Here is a 20,027-nt window from a genome sequence, read left to right on the forward strand (position 1 = left end):
TGTTGATTTTCTGTCTTGATGACCTGTCTAGTGCTGCCAGTGAAGTATTGAAGTCCACCACTATTATTTGTGTTGTCATCTATCTTTTTTTTTTTTTTTTTTTGAGATGGAGTCTTACCTTTTTGCCCAGGCTGGAGTGCAGTGACACAATTTCGGCTCACTGAAACCTTCGCCTCCCAGGTTCAAGTGATTCTCCTGCATCAGCCTCCCGGGTAGAGTAGCTGAGATTACAGGCACCCGGCACAACACCCAGCTAATTTTTGTATTTTTTTAGTAGAGACAGGGTTTCGCTGTGTTGGCCAGGCTGGTCTCGAACTCCTGACCTCAGGTGATCCAGCCCGCCTCAGCCTCCCAAAGTGCTGGGATTGTAGGTGTGAGCCACTGCACCCAGCATGTCTATCTCATTTTTAAGGTCTGGTAGTCATTGTTTTATACATTTGGAAGAACCAGTGTTAGGTGCATATATTTTTAGGTCTGTGATATTTTCCTGTTAAACAAGTCCTTTTATCATTATGTAATGTCTCTTTTTGTCTTTTTAAACTGTTGTTGCTTTAAAGTCTGTTTTGTCTGATGTAAGAATAACTATTCTTGCCTGCTTTTGGTGTCCATTTGCATGGAATATCTTTTTCCACCCCTTTACCTTAAGTTTATGTGAGTCCTTATGTGTTATGTTAGGTGAGTCCCTTAAAGACAGCACATACTTGGGTTGGTGAATTCTTATATATTCTGCCATTCTGTATCTTTTAAGTGGAGCATTTAGGCCATTTACATTCAACATTAGTATTGAGATGTGAGGTACTCTTCCATTCATTGTGCTATTTGTTGCCTGAATACCTTGATTTTTTGTCATTGTGTTATTGTTTTATAGGCTTTGTAAGATTTATGCTTTAAGGAAATTCTATTTTGGTGTATTTTTAGGTTTTGTTTCAAGATGTAGAGCTCCTTTTAGCAGTTATTGTAGTGCTAACTTGGTAGTGGCGAATTCTCTCAGCATTTGTTTGTCTGAAAAAGACTTTATCTTTTCTTCATTTTTGAAGCTTAGTTACACTGGATACAAAATTCTTGGCTGATAATTATTTTGTTTAAGGAGCCTAAAGATAAGACCCCAGTCCCTACTAGCTTGTAAGGTTTCTGCTGAGAAGTCTGCTGTTAATCCAATAGGTTTTCCTTTATAGGTTAGCTTGATGCTTTTGCCTCACAGCTCTTAAGATTCTTTCCTTCATCTTGACTTTAGACAATTTGATGACTATGTGCCTAGATTACGATCTTTTGCGATGAATTTCCTGGGTATTCTTTGAGCCTGTTGTATTTGGATGTCTAGATCTCTAGCAAGGTGAGGGAAGTTTTCCTTGATTACTCCCTCAAATAAATTTTCCAAAGTCTTAGATTTCTCTTCTTCCTGAGGAACACCAATTTTCTTAGGTTGGTTTGTTTAACATAATCCCAAGCTTCTTGGAGGCTTTGTTCATTTTTTTAAAAGTATTTTTTCTTTTTTATTATACTTTAAATTCTGGGATACGTGTGCAGAACATGCAAGTTTGTTACATAGGTATACATGTGCCATGGTGGTTTGCTGCACTCACCAACCTATCATCTACATTAGGTATTTCTTCTAATGCTATCCCTCCCCTTGCCCCCAACCCCTGACAGACCCCAATGTGTGATGTTCCCATCCCTGTGCCTGTATGTTCTCATTGTTCAGCTTCCACTTACAAGTGAGAACATGTGGTGTTTGGTTTTCTGTTTCTGTGTTAGTTTGCTGAGAATGATGGTTTCCAGCTTCATCCATGTCCCTGTAAAGGACATGAACTAATTCTTTTTTATGGCTGCATAGTATTTCATGGTGTATATGTGCCACATTTTCTTTATCCAGTCTATCATTGATGGGCATTTGGGTTGGTTCCAAGTCTTTGCTATTGTGAATAATGCTGCAACAAACATATGTGTGCATGTGTCTTTATAGTAGAATGATTTATAATCCTTTGGGTATATACCCAGTAATGGGATTGCTAGGTCAAATGGTACTTCTGGTTCTAGATCCTTGAGGAATCACCACACTGTCTTCCACAATGGTTGAACTAATTTACACTCCCACCAACTGTGTAAAAGCATTCCTATTTCTCCACATCCTCTCCAGCATCTGTTGTTTCCTAACTTTTTAATGATTGCCATTCTAACTCATGTGAGATGATATCTTCTTGTGGTTTTGATTTGCATTTCTCTAATGATCAGTGATGATGAGCTTTTTTTTCATGTTTGTTGGCTGCAAAAATGTCTTCTTTTGAGAAGTGTCTGTTCATATCCTTTGCCCACTTTTTGATGGGGTTGTTTGTTATTTTCTTGTAAATTTGTTTAAGTTCCTTGTAGATTCTGGATACTAGTCTTCTGTCAGATGGATAGATTGCAAAAATTTTCTCCCATTCTGTAGGTTGCCTGTTCACTCTGATGATAGTTTCTTTGGCTGTGCAGAAGCTCTTTCATTTAATTAGATCCCATTTGTCTATTTTGGCTTCTGTTGCAATTGTTTTTGGTGTTTTAGTTATGAAGTCTTTGCCCATGCCTATGTCCTGAATGGTATTGCCTAGGTTTTTTTTCTAGGATTTTTAATGGGTTTAGGTCTTAAGTTTAAGTCTTTAATCCATCTTGAGTTAATTTTTGTATAAAGTGTAAGGAAGGGGTCCAGTTTCAGTTTTCTGCATATGGCTAGCCAGTTTTCCCAACACCATTTATTAAATAGGGAATCCTTTCCCCATTTCTTGTTTTTGTCAGGTTTGTCAAAGATCAGATGGTTGTAGATGTGTGGTGTTATTTCTGAGGGCTCTGTTCTGTTCCATCCTGTTTTGGTACCAGTACCATGCTGTTTTGGTTACTGAGCCTTGTAGTATAGTTTGAAGTCAGGTAGCATGATGCCTCCAGCTTTGTTCTTTTGGCTTAGGACTGTCTTGGATATATGGGCTCTTTTTTGTTCCATATGAAATTTAAAGTAGTTTTTTCTAATTCTGTGAAGAAAATCAATGGTAGCTTGATGGGGATAGCATTGAATCTGTAAATTACTTTGGGCAGCATGGCCATTTTCATGGTATTGATTCTTCCTATCCATGAGCATGGAATGTTTTTCCATTTGTTTGTGTCCTCTCTTATTTCCTTGAGCAGTGGTTTGTAGTTCTCCTTGAAGAGGTCCTTCACATCCCTTGTAAGTTGTATTCCTAGGTATTTTATTCTCTTTGAAGCAATTGTGAATGGGAGTTCACTCATGATTTGGCTGTTTGTCTGTTATTGGTGTATAAGAATGCTTGTGATTTTTGTACATTGATTTTGTATCCTGAGTTTGCTGAAGTTGCTTATCAGCTTAAGGAGTTTTTGGGCTAAGATGATAGGGTTTTCTAAATATACAATCATGTCTTCTGCAAACAGAGACAATTTGACTTGCTCTCTTCCTATTTGAATGCCCTTTATTTGTTTCTCTTACCTGATTGCCCTGGCCAGAACTTCCCATACTATGTTGAATAGGAGTGGTGAGAGAGGGCATCCTTGTCTTGTGCTGGTTTTCAAAGGGAATACTTCCAGGTTTGGCCTATTCAGTATGATATTGGCTATGAGTTTGTCATAATTAGCTCTTATTATTTTGAGATATGTTCCATCAATACCTAGTTTATTGAGTGTTTTTAGCATGAAGGGGTGTTGAATTTTATCGAAGGCCTTTTCTGCATCTATTGAGATAATCATGTGGCTTTTACATGGTTCTGTTTATGTGATGGATTATGTTTATTGATTTGCATATGTTGAACCAGCGTTGCATCCCAGGGATGAAGCCAACTTGATCGTGGTGGATAAGCTTTTTGATGTGCTGCTGGATTAGGTTTGCCAGTATTTTATTGAGGATTATCACATCGATGTTCATCAGGGATATTGGCCTGAAATTTTCCTTTTTTGTTGTGTCTCTGCCAGGTTTTGGTATAAGGATGATGCTGGCCTCATAAACTGAGTTAGGCAGGAGTCCCTCTTTTTCTATTTGGAATAGTTTCAGAAGGAATGGTACCGGCTCCTCTTTGTACCTCTGGTAGAATTTGGCTGTGAACCCATCTGGTCCTGGGCTTTTTTTGGTTGGTAGGCTATTAATTACTGCCTCAATTTCAGAGCTTGTTATTGGTCTATTCAGGGATTTGACTTCTCCCTGGTTTGGTCTTGGGAGGGTGTATGTGTCCAGGAATTTATTCATTTCTCCTAGATTTTCTAGTTTATTTGTGTAGAGGTGTTTATAGTATTCTCTGATGGTAGTTTCTATTTCTGTGGGATCAGTGGTGATATCCCGTTTATCATTTTTTATCGTGTCTATTTGATTTTTGTCTCTTTTCCTCTTTATTAGTCTGGCTAGCAGTCTATCTATTTTGTTAATCTTTTCAAAAAACCAGCTCCTGGATTCGTTGATTTTTTTGAAGGGTTTTTCATGTCTCGATGTCCTTCAGTTCTGCTCTGATCTTAATTATTTCTTGTCTTCTGCCAGCTTTTGAATTTGTTTGTTTTTTCTTCTCTAGTTCTTTTAATTGTGATGTTAGGGTATTGATTTTGGATCTTTCCCACTTTCTGATGTGGGCATTTAGTGCTACAAATTTCCCTATAAACACTGCTTTAGCTGTGTCCCAGAGATTCTGGTACGTTGTGTCTTTGTTCTCATTGGTTTTAAAGAACTTATTTAGTTCCATCTTAATTTTGTTACTTACCCAGTAGTCATTCAGGAGCAGGTTGTTTAGTTGTGTGGTTTTGAGTGAGTTCCTGTTTTCTTTTTTCTTTCTTTCTTTCTTTTTTTTTTTTTTAGATGGAGTCTCGCTCTGCTACTGAGGCTGGAGTGCAGTGGTGCCATCTTGACTCACTGCAACCTCTGCCTCCTGGGTTCAAGCGATTCTCCTGTCTCAGCCTCCCAAGTAGCCGGGACTACAGGCGTGTGCCAGCATACCTGGCTAATTTTTGTACTTTTTGTAGAGACAGGGTTTCACCATGTTGGCTAGGCTGTTGTTGAACTTCTGACCTCAGGTGATTGGCCTTCCTCGGCCTCCCAAAGTGCTGGGATTACAGGCGTGAGCCACTGCACTCGGCCTTGAGTGAGTTTCTTAATCCTGAGTTCTAATTTCATTGCACTGTGGTCTGAGAGACTGTTTGTAATGATTTCCGTTCTTTTGCATTTGCTGAGGGTGTTTTATTTCCAATTATGTGTTCAATTTTAGAATAAGTGCTATGCGGTGCTGAGAAGAATGTATATTCTGTTGCTTTGGGGTGGAGAGTTCTGTAGATGTCTATTAGGTCTGTTTGGTCCAGAGCTGAGTTCAAGTCGTGAATATCCTTGTTAATTTTCTGTCTCATTGTTCTGTCTAATATTGACAGTGGAGTGTTAAAGTTTCCTACTATTACTGTGTGGGAGTCTAAGTCTCTTTGTAGGTCTCTTAAAACTTGCTTTATGAATCTGGGTGCTCTTGTATTGGGTGCATGTATTTAGGATAGTTAGCTCTTCTTGTTGCATTGATCCCTTTACCATTATGTAATGCCCTTCTTTGTCTTTTTTGATCTTTGTTGGTTTAAAGTCTGTTTTATCAGAGACTAGGATTTCAATCTCTGCTTTTTTTTTGTTTGTTTGCTTTCCATTTGCTTGGTAAATATTCCTCCATCCCTTTATTTTGAGTCTATGTGTGTCTTTGCACATGAGATGGATGGGTCTCCTGAATACAGCACACCGATGGGTCTTGACTCTTCATCCACTGTGCCAGTCTGTGTCTTTTAATTGGGGCATTTAGCTTGTTTACATTTAAGGTTAATATTGTTGTGTGTGAATTTGGTCCTGTCATTATGATGCTAGCTGGTTATTTTGCCCATTAGTTGATGCAGTTTCTTCATAGTGTTGATGGTCTTTACATTTTGGTATGTTTTTGCAGTGGCTGGTACCAGTTTTTCCTTTCCATATTTAGTGCTTCCTTCAGGAGCTCTTGTAAGGCAGGCCTGGTGGTGACAAAATCCCTTAGCATTGCTTGTCTGTAAAGGATTTTATTTTCCTTCACTTATAAAGGTTAGTTTGGCTGCATATGAAATTCTGGGTTGAAAATTCTTGTCTTTAAGAATGTTGAATATTGGCCCCTACTCTCTTCTGGCTTGTAGGGTTTCTGCAGAGAGAGCCACTGTTAATCTGATGGGCTTCCCTTTTTGGGTAACCCGACCTTTCTCTCTGGCTGCCCTTAAGATTTTTTCCTTCATTTCAACCTTGGTGAATCTGACAATTATGTGTCTTGGGGTTATTCTTCTCTAGGAGTATCTTTGTGGTGTTCTCTGTATTTCCTGAATTTGAATGTTGGCCTGTCTTGCTAGATTGGGGAATTTCTCCTGGATAATATCCTGAAGTGTGTTTTCCAACTTGGTTCCATTCTCCCTGTCACTTTCAGGTACACCAATCAAATGTTGGTTTGGTCTTTTCACATAGTCCCATATTTCTTGGAGGCTTTGTTCATTCCTTTTCATTCTGTTTTCTCTAATCTTGTCTTCACACTTTATTTCATTAAGTTGATCTTCAGTCTCTGATATCGTTTCTTCCTCTTGGTTGATTCAGCTATTGATACTTGTGTATGTTTCACGAAGTTCTCATGCTGTGTTTTTCAGCTCCATCAGGTCTTTTCTGTTCTCTAAACTGGTTATTCTAGTTAGCAGTTCCTGTAACCTTTTATCAAGGTTCTTAGCTTCTTTGCATTGGGTTAGAACATGCTTTTTTAGCTTGGAGGAGGTTGTTATTACCTACCTTCTGAAGCCTACTTCTGTCAATTCATCAAACTCAGTCTCCATCCAGTTTTGTTTCCTTGCTGGCGAGGAGTTGTGATCCTTTGGAGGAGAAGAGGCATTCTGGTTTTTGGAATTTTCAGCCTTTTTGCCCTGGTTTTTCCTCATCTTCATGGATTTATCTACTTTTGGTCTTTGATGTTGGAGACCTTCAGTTGGGGTTTTTGCGTGGGCATCCTTTTGGTTGATGTTGATGATACTGCTTTCTGTTTGTTAGTTTTACTTCTAATAGTCAGGGTCCTCTTCTGTAGGTCTACTGGAGTTTGCTGGGGGTGTACTCCAGACCCTGTTTTCCTGGGTATCACCAGCGGAGGCTGCAGAACAGCAAATATTGCTGCCTGCTCCTTCCTCTGGAAGCTTCATCCCAGAGGGGCACTTGCCAGATACCAGCTGGAGTTTTCCTATATGAGGTGTATGTTGGCCCCTGCTGGGAGGTGTCTCCCAGACAGGAGGCACGTGGGTCAGGGACCCACTTGAGGAGGCAGTCTGTCCCTTAGCAGAGCTCAAGCACTGTGCTGGGAGATCCTCTGCTCTCTTCAGAGCTGGCAGGCAGGAACATTTAAGTCTGCTGAAGCTGCACCCACAGGTGCCCCTTCCCCCAGGTGCTTTGTTCCAGGGCATTTCTTTCAGAGATGCCCTGCCCAGAGAGGAGGAATCTAGAGAGGTGGTCTGGCTACAGTGGCTTTGCCATGCTGTGGTGGGCTCTGCTTAGTTTGAACTTCCCTGTGGCTTTGTTTACACTGTGAAGGGAAAACTGCCTACTGAAGCCTCAGTAATGGTGGACTCCCTTCCACCTCCCCCAACAAGCTCAAGCATCCCAGGTTGACTTCAGACTGCTGTTTTGGCAGTGAGAATTTCAAGCCAGTGGATCTTAGCTTGTTGGGCTCCATGGGGATGGGATCTACTGAGCAAGACTACTCAGCTCCCAGGCTTCAGCCCCTTTTCCAGGGGAGCGAACAGTTCTGTCTCATTGGAGTTTCACGTGCAACTGGGGTAAAAAACAAACACCTTCAGCTAGCTAGGTGTCTTCCCAAACACCCACCCAGTTTTGTGCTTGAAACCCAGGGCCCTGGTTGTGTAGGCACCCAATGGAATCTCCTGGTCTGTGGGTTGCAGAAACCATAAGAAAAGCATAGTATCTAGGCCAGATAGCACCATCCCTCATGGCGCAGTTCCTCATGGCTTCCCTTGGCTAGGAGATGGAGTTCCCCAGTCCCTTGCACTTCCCAGGTGAGGCAACACCCCACCCTGCTTCTGCTCGCCCTCTGTGGGCTGCACCCACTGTCTAACCAGTCCCATTGAGATGAACTGGGTATCTCAGTTGGAAATGCAGAAATCACCCACCTTCTGTGTTGGTCTCACTGGGAGCTGCAGACCAGATCTGTTCTATTCGACCATCTTGCCAGCCCCCTGTCCCCATACTTTCCTGGTCTTTGTTGGATTGGATTAATTTGAAAGCCTTGTCTTTGAGCTCTAAAGTCTTTTCCTTTACTTGTTCGGTTCTATTGTTGAAATTTTCCAGTGTATTTTGCATTTCTGTAAGCGTGTCTTTCATTTCCAGAAGCTGTGATTTTTTTTTACGATATCTGTTTCTTCAGAGATTTTTTTTCAATCATATCCTGTATTATTTTTTAAGTTTCTTTAAGTTTGTTTTCACCTTTCTCTGGTGCCTCCTTGAGTAGCTTAATAATCGACCTTCTGAATTCTTTTTCTGGAAATTCAGAGATTTCTTCTTGGTTTTGATCCATTGCTGGTGAGCTAGTGTGATCTTTTGATGGTGTTATAGAACCTTGTCTCGTCATATTACCAGAATTTTTTTTTTTTTTTTCTAGTTTGGATAGACTATGTCAGAGGAAAGATCTGGGACTCAAGGGCTGCTGTTCAGATTCTTTTGTCCCATGGGGTGATCTCTTGATGTGGTGCTCTCCCTCTTCCCCTAGGGATGGGGCTTCCTGAGAGCATGACTGCAGTGATTGTTATTGCTCTTCTGGGTGTAACTACCCAGTGGAGCTATCAGGCTTTAGGCTGGTAGTGGGGAGTGTCTGCGAAGAGTACTATGATGTGATTCATCTTCAGGTCTCTCAGCCGTGGCTACCAGCACCTTCTCCAGTGGAGGTGGCAGGGCAGTGAAGCAGACTCTATGAGAGTCCTTGGTTGTAGTTTTGTTTAGTATGCTGGTTTTCTCAAATGCTGGTTATGCTGGCAGTGAAGTTGTGACGTGAACAAGTTCAGGACCTCTGGTTAGCCAGGGTGTTACAGCCGGTGGAATTAGATGTTGTTTTCCCCTTCCTTGGAGTAGGGTTGGTCTGTTATGAGTTGCTGTAATGCCTTGAGTTGGTTGGCTTTCAGCCACATGGTGTTGTCTTTAAGAGAGCATCATCTATGGTAGTGTGGAGGGATACAAACTTGGCCTAACATCACCTGGATAAGTATTCAGGTTTCTCAGGTAATGGGCAGAGCCATAGAGCTCCCATGAATTTATGTCTTTTGTCTTCAGTTACTACGTCAGGTAGAGAAAGACCATCAGGTGGGGGCAGGGTTAGGCGTTTCTGAGCTCAGACTTTCCTTGGGCGGGGCTTGCTGCTGCCACTGTGAGGGGTGGGGTAGTGGTTCTCAGGCCAATGGAGTTATGTTCCAAGGGGGATTATGGCTCCCTCTGATGCTTTGTACAGTTCGCCAGGGAAGTAGGGGGAAAGTTGGCATTGACAGGCCTCACCCAGCTCCCACACAGCCAGCAAGGCCAGTTTCACTCCCTCTGTACTCCCACAACAGCCAACAGAGCCAAATTTATATCCAGACCTCCAGTGTGTAGGGCTGAGATCTTGCTCCAGCAGCTTTCAGTACTTCGCCATTCAGTATGATACTAGCTGTGAGTCTGTCATATATGGCTTTTATTATGTTGAGATACATTCCTTCTATACCCAGTTTTATTGAGGGTTTTTATCATGAAGGGCTGTTAAATTTTATCAAAAGCTTTTTCAGCATCAATTGAAATGATCATATGGTTTGATATGATATATCACACTGATTTATTTGTGTATGTTGAATCATTCTTGCATCCATGGGATAAATCACACAGCCATGATGAATGATCTTTCAATATGTTGTTGAATTTGGTTTGCTCGTATTTTTTTGAGGATTTTTGCATCAATGTTCATCAGGGATATGGGCCTTTAGTTTTCTTTTTTTGATGTGTCTTTGTGTCTGGTTTTGGTTTAAGGGTACTACTGGCCTCATAGAATGAGTTTGGAAGTAGCCCCCTCTCCTCTATTTTTCAGAATAGTTTGAGCAGGGGTGGTATTAATTCTTCTTTAAATGTTTGGTAAAATTTTGCAGTAAAGCCATTGGGTCCTAGGTTTTTCTTTGCTGGGAGACTTTTTATTATAGCTTCAATCTTGCTAGATGTTATTGATTTATTCAAGTTTTGGATTTCTTCATGGTTCAATCTTTGTAGATTTTATGTGTCTAGGAATTTATTTATTTTTAGGTTTTAAAATTTATTGGCATATATTTACCTCATAGTAACCTCTAGCGATCCTTTGAATTTCTGTGGTATTGATTGTAATGTCTCCTTTTCCATCTCTCATTTTATTTATTTGAGGCTTCTCTCTTTTTTTTCTTAGTCTGCCTGGCTAACGGTTTGTCATTCTGTTTATCTTTTCAAAAAAGTAAACTTTTTGTTTCATTGATCTTTTGTATCATTTTCTTCAATTTCATTTATTTCTGCTCTGATCTTTATTGTTTCTTCTACTAACTTTGGGTTTGGTTTGCTCATGCTTTTCTAGTTCTTTAAGATGCATCATTAGGTTATTTGAAGTTTTTCTTCCTTTTTGATGTAGGTGTTTATAGCTATATACATCCCTCTTAGTACTGCATTTGCTGTATCCCGTAGATTTTGTTGTTGTATTCCAATTATTTGTTTCAAGAAATTTTTTGATTGCCATTTTAATCTCCTCTTTGACCCACTGGTCATTCTGGAGCATATTGTTTAAATTCCATGTGATTTTATAGTTTCCAAAATTCCCTTTGTTATTGATTTCTGGTTTATTTCATTGTTGACAGAGAAAATACTTGATGTGATTTCCATTTTTGAATGTTTAAGACTTGTTTTGTGGCTAGCATATGGTCTGTCCTTAAGACTGATTCATGTGCTTAGGAGAAGAATGTTTATTTTGCAACTGTTGGATGAAATATTTATAAATATCTATTAGATCCATTTGGTCTATAGTGCAGATTAAGTCCAGTGTTTCGTAGTTTTCTTGTTATGTATTTCCCTCAGGCTTCAGATCTTTTTATCAGCTCAGTGTAGAGCCCTGGGGCCTGTGTGTCTATCTGATAGGATAAGCCGTGGTTATTTATTTTTGCCATTTTACGTCTCTTCAAGCTCTTGTTATGTCACTTGCACAGCTTTGTGAGTGAAAAGATATAAATATGATTTGGGATATTCTGCTTACAGGGTGATGAGAGGAGCCCAGAGAAAAAGATAAAATTTACCTGGTGCTCTTAGTGAGTCTCTTTTTGTGCTTTGTGTTCTTTTAGGGGAATCTTCTGTTTAAGAAGTTTATCTTTTGACTTTATGTCTAGTATGTTCTGTTTATTGGCAAGGATAACTAATTCTATATGGTTGTGGTTGTGCTTCCTTTCTCCAATCGAGAGAGACCAAAATATAAACTTAAGTGGTTTTTTCCTGCTGATCACTCATTATGCATTTTCTAGGCATCTTTTTCCTGGATTGCCTATTTATGTCCTCAAATCTCTTCTTACAAAATTCAGGTATATTAGTGACCTTTACTTTCATTATTATATGTTTTCATTTTCTTTCACCAATACTATACAAGTAGTAATAGAGTGAGGAGCCACAGTGAGTAGGGTGAAATGAGCACAATTGTATATTGTGGCTCTCTTACTGAGCCTCACTAGTATTACCGATTATAGCATGAGATTGTATGTTTTTGTTGTTGAATGTATTTTTGCCAGTTTTTAACTACTTTTGTTTCTTTCCTCTCTTCCTGTCTTGCTTTTTTGTTGTTGTTGTTAGTTTAGGAGAAGGAAGATTTTGTAATCTGGCTTTACCATCTTTACCAAGAAGTTTGATTTACTGCATTATTTCAATTATGTGTACTTCAAATTTCTTATATATTTTTTCTGTTTGATCAGTCATGAGCTAAAAGGAGTTAAGGGTTCTATTACTATTATCTTTCTCTTCCTTTTGAATTCTCTACTAATTTTGCATTGCATATTTTGATGAATACTATTTGTTGTATAAAAGTTTATACTAATTCATTGTTTTTTTTGGAAATAGTATGCTTTATTTTTGTATTTTTGCCCCAAAGTCAGCTTTATCTGGTATTCATATTGTGACCCTCACTTTCTTCTTGTATTTGTCTCCTGTGTTTTTGTCTACTTTTTATTAACCTTGATTGAATCTGTAACCCAAGAGTCTTTTTTTGACTAATAGGTTAGTTTTCCTGATTGTATTTGTTGATACGATATGTATCAGTTTTGATTTATTCTTGTGTTTCTGTAATAAACTCTATTTGGTTATGATGTATTTTTAAAATGTGATGTTAGATAATGCTGGCCAATATTTTATTTAGCACTTTTTTGTTGCTATGCATAAGTTGAATGGTTTGTACTTTAACTTTGTTATTGTGATAAAAACATATAACATTAAGTGCACCATCTTAACACTTTTTAAATGTACAGTTCAGCAGTGTTAAGTATATTCATCCTGTTGTGCAACAGATCTCTAGTAGTTTTCCATCTTGTAAAACTAAAAGTCTATACCCATTCAACAGGAATTCCCTTTTCCTCTTCCTCCCAGTCCTTGGCAACCACCTTTGCACATCCTGTTTCTGATTTTGAATACTTTATATGAGTGGAATCATACAGTATTTGTGCTTACGTGACTGGCTTATTTCACTTAGCATAATGTCCTCGAGGTTTATCTATGTTGTAGTATGTAACAGGATGCCCTTTTTAAAGGCTGCATAATATTCTATTATATGTATATACCATCTTTTCCTTATTATTTTTCTTTTGATGGACATTTGAGTTGCTTCTACCTCCTGCTATTGTGAATAATGCTGTAATGAATGTGAGTGTGCAACTATCTCTTTAAAATCTTGCTTTGAATTCTTTTGGATATATTTCCAGAAGTGGGATTCTTGGATCATATGGCAACTGTATCATTAATTTTCTGAGAACCTCTATATTGGCTGTAGTGACTGTACCATTTGACATTCCCACACAGCAGTGCATAAGGATTCTAATTTCTCCACATCCACATCAGCATTTGTTATTTCCTATTCATTTGATAGTGGCCATCCTAATGTGTGTAGGCAATATCTCATGTGGCTGTGATTTGCATTTCTCATATGATTAGCAATGGTGACTATTTTTAATATGCCTGTTGGACATTGTATATCTTCTTTGGTGGTTTGATTATTCAAGTCTTTTGCCCATTTTTGAATTGGGTTAATAATAATTTTAATCCAATTCTTGTGTTGTTGAGTTGTAGGAGTTGTTTATGATTCTGGATATTAACTCTTCATTGATTATATATCTTAATAATGTTTTTGTCATCTTATTTTTCACTACATATTCACTACATATTTTCTTTCTTATTCTCTAAAGTGTGTGTGTGTGTGTCTTACTTTGGTTGATTTGGAAGGTATATGTAGTCTTTTAAATTAGTTTATTGATTACCTTTATATTTTAAAATAATGTATCTAATACTGTCTCCTGTTTCATATTGCCCTACATATACAATTTTAGTATTTATTATTTTACATTGTCAAGATTGATAAAAATGTATATTCTATTATTTCACTATGATTCCTGTATCTCTTTAACTTGAGCTTTATATTTACATAGATTTAGCTCATCTTTTATATGCAACTTTTTTCCAAGCTCTCAGTCAATATGACAATCCCCACTTTACCTATAAGCCCATTGGTATAGGAAACTGTTACTAGATGACTGTCTTAACTTCTAATTAAAATAGATTGGCTTTTTGGGATTATGATAAATCATTTTTCCTATGTCTTTCATTAATTTGATGGGGCCTTAATCTCTGCCTAGCAATGTGAAATTTGTTTACTATCTTGATATGGAGAGAGAGATTCAAAGTTGGTCCTTTCAACTTTAAAATCTCTTACTCTGTGACTCTGTGGTCAGAACCAACATGGGGATTATTCCTTTTATTGAGTTCGTTCAAACTATATTCTTAGAATCTAAAAAAATGAGCACAAGATAGGTTTATGGTTCCATGGGCTCACCATGAAGTAGACTCTGATAAAATTCTAATTATTGCTTGATGCTGATATGCTTGCACTCTGACCAGTGAAAAAATAGTGGCATTATAGATTCCCAATAATTAATGTTAGTTGATGTGCAATTACCCATGTCTTAATATTTTAATCCTTGGTGCACAAGATAGTAGGAAGGATGCAGTATGTATTTGTGATATTATTTCAGAACTTTTCCACTAGAGTACCAGGCTTCCTTTTTATTCAAAAGGCTATAGGCTGATACGTTTATTTAGATCCAAAATTTGGTTACAAGGTTGTCATTCTCTGCTCTGGTGATCAAGTCAACTCTCTGTTTGCCAGGCCGTATTATAGGAATATCTTACTTATTCAGATTAAATAGGAACCTTAGTGGTCTGGCCATCTCTTTGGTTTAAGGGGACTGATGATTATTTAGCTACCACTAAAGATACACATTCTTGTATGAGCTGTTTCATACCTTGGAAACATATATTATATTAGAAGAGACTTTACCAAGATCTCCAGACCAGGAAAAGTCAGAATTGCAGAGACAGTGCAGTTGTAGGCGATGGTTTCTCCCGTCTGTCCTCTAGAAGCCAAGATACATATTCTGAGAGTCATTACGATATTGCTGGTTTAGAAAATGTGCTTTGTCCTAAAAGACAGCATTCCAGCCCCTTAGAGTAGACTCCAATTGTCACTATAACTGAAGATCAACCATTGGTAGGTTATAGGATACATAATAAGAACAGTAAATACTATTGCATCAGTTTACAGCCAGCTTCTTTCATAGTGAAGTGAGTTCTGTGATTAGGAGCAATGCTATGGGAGAGATAACATGGTGTATGCAAGGTATTCAGTGAGGATAGATACTGGCATAGACATCATGGGCAAGTTTTACTGCCTAAAATTCTGCACACTTGGAGATTTTTACTTTCTAAGACCTCTAATACTCCCTGGAGTTGTAAAAATTTTGTTCTTCTGTTGGTTGTCATATTACAGGCACCCTACATATTCATTTATGTAGGCCAGGCTTTTCTTTTATCTTACTGAATAAATTCTATCTAATGATATTAGCATATCACTCTTTCCATTCTGACCACAGCTCTCCTTTCCATTTTTATCTTGACTATACACATACCCAAAGTCTAACTGAACTGCACCTTTCCTCAACATGCATGGAAAAATCTAATTCTGCCTGTAAAGGCTCACAATATTTTAGATCTTTTTGCAACTTTTCACAGCTTAGTTACTTGTGCGTATCTCTCATTCTGTAATTTGTTCCATTAGCTTTATTTTACAAATAAGAAAGCTGAGATTCAGAGTTTTAAGAGACTTATTCAAAAGTCCACAGATATACACTAGAGACTGATTAGAATAAAGGAAAAGATAATCAAAACCAAATAATACCTCTGTAGAAAGGAACTTTTTCTTTTTTTTTCTTTTTATTACTTTATAAGATTGAGAGGTTAGTCATCTTTCTTTGTTAATACTTACTAGGAAAGATTTTGATAACATTCATTTGTGATCATTGTGATGTTTATGTTACTTGTACTTGATATTTATTTTTAATAGAAAAAACTCAAAAGAGAGGCAAAAGAAAACACAGCTACTCTTAAAGAAAAAAAAGACAAGGTAAGAGCATATAATTCTCATAGTTTTAAAATACCAATTCATTTTCTAACATCTACTTAGAAATGATTTTTTGTTTATAAGTAGGAAAATAACATTTTACATATATCATACAATTTCATTTTCTAAATTGTTTCTTGCTATTTATTAATTCAAAAGCATTTTAGCTAAAAATTTCAAAATTTTGTCATTTGGAGATTTGGAGAAGGTTTCAGTCTAATGCAGAAACAAAAAAGAAGAAAAAAAGAAGGTTTCAGTCTTTCTCTACAATTCTTATTATAGTTTTAATTTAATTAGGTACCTCTGTGTTTCTCTCTTAAGAATTTTTTAATGTTAGAGGCAAAATATTTTCGTAAACAATTCTAAAGTTTATTTAGATTATGTCTAATTTTGGGTTTTGAGGGGGCTTAATAAATGACATCCTGTTTTCCTCACTTATATTCTGAACCAATTGAGAAAGACAAGGGAGAATAAAAATAATATTTTTATTATTGAAGACTTTATTAAAAAATATCAATATTTTAAATACTGGAGAATGCAGTTTATATTTGAAGGCAATAGGATCTCTTAATCTTGAAATCCCAAATTAGACAAATTTATATTCTGCCACAAGTAGAGCTTGACTAGCATAGGTCTACCCACTTGATCATCTGCTCTTGTAAAACTTAGGGTATAAAGGAGAAGAGCAGAATTTATGTGTAATTCTAATAGTTCTCAAGGGGAGTAATAAGGAAGAGGCTGAGCTGTATGTGTCCAGCTTCTCCTTTTCTTTAAATTCACCAATCACATTAAGTCATTTTTTCTCCCCTAAGGAATCAGGAAGAGGTTTGGAATGTTACCCTAGTGGTACTCCCTACATATGGAAGGAAACATCAGTCACAGAGAAGAAGAATACCCCTCAGCTTCTAACCTATTTGATAATATAGGATCGTTGCAGAAGAATTTTGATTTAGCAAATTTTTGTTTAAAATGATTAAAAATTTTCTTTACATATAGTGATATAATCTCCTAAGTTCCCACAGAGGTTGCTCTGATTATAGTTAAACTGGAAGGAAATGACACTCAGAGTAGTTTGAGAACAGTTCATTATATTTTATTACACTTGGGTTAAAAGAGAATAAAGGAAAGATGTACTGAACCTGTGAGTGAATACTGAGTGCTTTGTATGTTCCAGACACTGTGCTAGACACTTGAAAACATTATATTTGGAGAAATTATAATCATAATAAAATTATTCAGAATGGTTAGATATAGACTTAAGGAAGTATCTAATGAATATAAGCAAATTGGTTAATCTCCAATATTCTTTTTTAAATTTAGAATGTCTTCATATTATGAAAGTATGTATCACATATTCTTATAGAGATGTTTTGATTCATGTATAATTCTATATGTTTCCATTATCAAGTAGATTAGCAAATGCCATATATTTTATCTGAGAGTCTAGATATATATGTTGGAAAATGAACCATATATATGTTGCAAAATGAGAAAAATGATGAATGAAGAAATTTAACTAGGCTTTTTTTTTTTTTGCTATGCTTTATTCCAACACTACTGAAACATAAGCCTTGTTAAATTTACCAAACGTTTCTGAGTTTGGACAAGTTACTTAACTTCTTCGTGTTTCAATTTTCTCATCTATAAAGGGATAATAATAATACCTATTTCCTAAAGTGGTTATGAGGATTAAATGAGATGGTATTTGTAAAACATTTAAAATAGTGCTTGGGACATAGCACATGCCTTATAAATGTTTGTTTGAAAAATACAACAGAGAAAATTGTGAATTTTCTGGAAAGGGATAGTTCAGTATTGTCACATGAGAATTTTCTTTAGGCTACCAGGGAAATGTCAAATTCCAGATATGGCCACAAGGTGGTGCAGTGACCTTAAATTGTCATTCTCCTACCCGTAGGGAGGAAAAATTTGTCCATTAAAGCAGTTACATTTTGGCGGTTCCAAAGTTTACCCTGATGAATCCAGAGAGCAGTAAAAAAATTGCTGTCATCAAAATTTTGTCATCAACTATGATGTATAAATATGTAGGGAAAAGGATACAGAAATGCAATTCTGAAAAAATTCATACTTGCTAGAAAAAGGATTATGAAATGACAGATCACTAGAATTGCGCAGGAAAGATATAAGCCATCTCATTTAGCCTCTTGATTTATAGATGAATAAATTTAAGCTTGGAGATACTTGAAGATTTACTTAAATAATCTGGAAAGATAGGAAAGATCTAGGAGAAAAGACCATATGATGTAGCTGGCTCCTAGTTCAATGATTTTTTTATAGTACATGTAGTTGCCTCTTTATCCTATACTCTAATTTAAATGCACTGAAAGTTCAGCCACCATGCTTTCATATTTTGTCCTTGTATTCCCTTTTTGTGTGTGTGTGCTCTAGAGAATTCAGAGAAAGGAGAGATGATCTCAGAAGAACACGGTCCTGTAAAGGAGGGCTCTACAATGAAAGGCAGTAGGAGAACTGAAAGAACACGATTCTAGAAAAAGGGGAATTTGAGTTTCACAGCTAACTAGCTGTGGAATTGAGTAAATTAGCATGCCTCAATTTCCTTACAATTTCCTTATGAATAATTGCCACGATTGTATTCGTGGAGATGGTGGCGACCAAAGAAACTGTAAAATAGAAAGTGATGAGCATGAGTTTCATGTAGAATCCCACTAAAGCAACTATTACTAGCTTTTACTAGAAAGTTAGGTCAGGTGCTAAAAGAAGCTGTATACAAAGGTAGAGTGAAAGAGAACTGAGGAAACTGAGTTGAAAAAATGTCAAGTATTTAGAGTAAACTTGCAATTTATTTATTTAGAATTGAAGCAAATAGCCATTTTCTCAGTTTTTTCCCTGAAAATTTTTCTCATTCTTTACTTTCATAATTATTCTCCTTGCTTTTGGAGGCAAGTTAGGCTGGTGGATAGGAAAAGGCTGATATTTTTATAGGTGAAAAAGAAGAAGTATCAATGTATGAAAGAGAATGAATGAAAATTAGAATAGATTTCCTTCTGACTTTTAGGCTATTGTAATGAACCATAGATTAGGGCTTTTTGCCACCAGGAGTAAAGATTTTTTATTTTTATTTTTTAAAGAGAATCCTCAACTTTTGGTCAGAGAGTTGAGATATCTTGTTTTCATTTTTAAAAATTTAACTTTTATTTTAAGTTCAGGGGTACATGTACAGATTTATTATATAGGTAAACTTCTGTCATGGGGTTTTGTTGTACAGATTATTTTGTCACCCAGGTATTAAACCTATACCCGTTAGTTATTTTTCCTGATCCTCTTCCTCCTCCCATCCTGCATGCTCCCATAGACCCCAGTGTGTTTTGTTGTCTCCCTCTATGTGTCCATGTGTTCTCATGATTTAGCTCCCACTTATAAATGAGCCCATGTGGTATTTGGCTTTCTGTTCCTGCATTAGTTTGCTAAGAATAACGACCTCCAGGATATCTTATTTGTTTTCATAGAGGCTCTGTGAAGACAGGCAGGGGCAGATAACATTTGCATCTTAAATGGACAAGTAAAGTGACAAAGAAGATAACTGTAACTTATTCAAACTTATCTAGTCAGTGATAAATTTAGGGATAAATTTGCTTATTTTGTTGTGAATTCTACTAGTTGCTGCACTTTAATTAAAGAAATAAATAATTAATGTGACATTTAGTGATGGTTTTATTCATTCTTGTTGTTCAATGCAGAAAACACAAACATCTTTATTGGAAACACCTGAAATTTATTGGAAATTGGATTCTAAAGCAGTTCCTTCACAAACTGTATCTCGAAATTTCACATCAGTTGATCATGGCATATCCAAAGATAAAAGAGACTATCTGTGGACATCTGCCAAAAATACTTTATCTACACCATTGCCAAAGGTTTGTGTCTAAATTTTCCATGTTAGTAGTAATTTTTTAAATAAATAAAGTTCTGTTATCACCATATACCTGGCATCACGCACACATATATAACTAGTTTCTTGAAAGTTTCAATTTTTTTTGTGGTATCAGCATGAAATGTAAAGACAAGGTCTTGCTGTGTTGCCTAGGATGGTCTTGAACTCCTGGCCTTAACTCATCCTCCTGTCTTGGCCTCCCAAAGTATTGGGATTATAGGTGTAAGCCACTGTGCCTGGCCTTCAACATGAAATTGTTTCATTTTTTTCGATCACTGTCCACAACTTAATGTCATCTTGGGCAGATTTCATAACTTAATAGTTATTTATCAGTGTTTAAGGCCCTGACACAGGAAATCTGATTCTGACTTGACATTTTATAGCATCACCACAGTTAC

At 36.9% G+C, this 20,027-nt stretch overlaps 1 protein-coding gene across 20 annotated transcripts in view; it reads left to right on the forward strand.

Moving 5' to 3' along the window:
- SYCP1 (synaptonemal complex protein 1) overlaps positions 1-20,027 on the forward strand; it is a 141,752-nt gene that overhangs the window by 108,309 nt on the left and 13,416 nt on the right. For 16 of the 20 annotated variants that reach the window (XM_063797839.1, XM_054686022.2, XM_054686058.2 and 13 more), the window contains 2 exons: positions 15,660-15,719; positions 19,436-19,612. In XM_063797839.1, coding sequence (XP_063653909.1) covers positions 15,660-15,719; positions 19,436-19,612 — 237 coding nt within the window. Of the gene's footprint in view, positions 1-15,659; positions 15,720-19,435; positions 19,613-20,027 lie in introns of those variants that run through there. The other 4 variants (XR_010152649.1, XR_008548576.2, XR_008548577.2 and 1 more) reach the window with 1 other exon arrangement.

The sequence above is a fragment of the Pan troglodytes genome, chromosome 1 (genome assembly GCF_028858775.2).
Source record: "Pan troglodytes isolate AG18354 chromosome 1, NHGRI_mPanTro3-v2.0_pri, whole genome shotgun sequence".
Taxonomy (NCBI): domain Eukaryota; kingdom Metazoa; phylum Chordata; class Mammalia; order Primates; family Hominidae; genus Pan; species Pan troglodytes.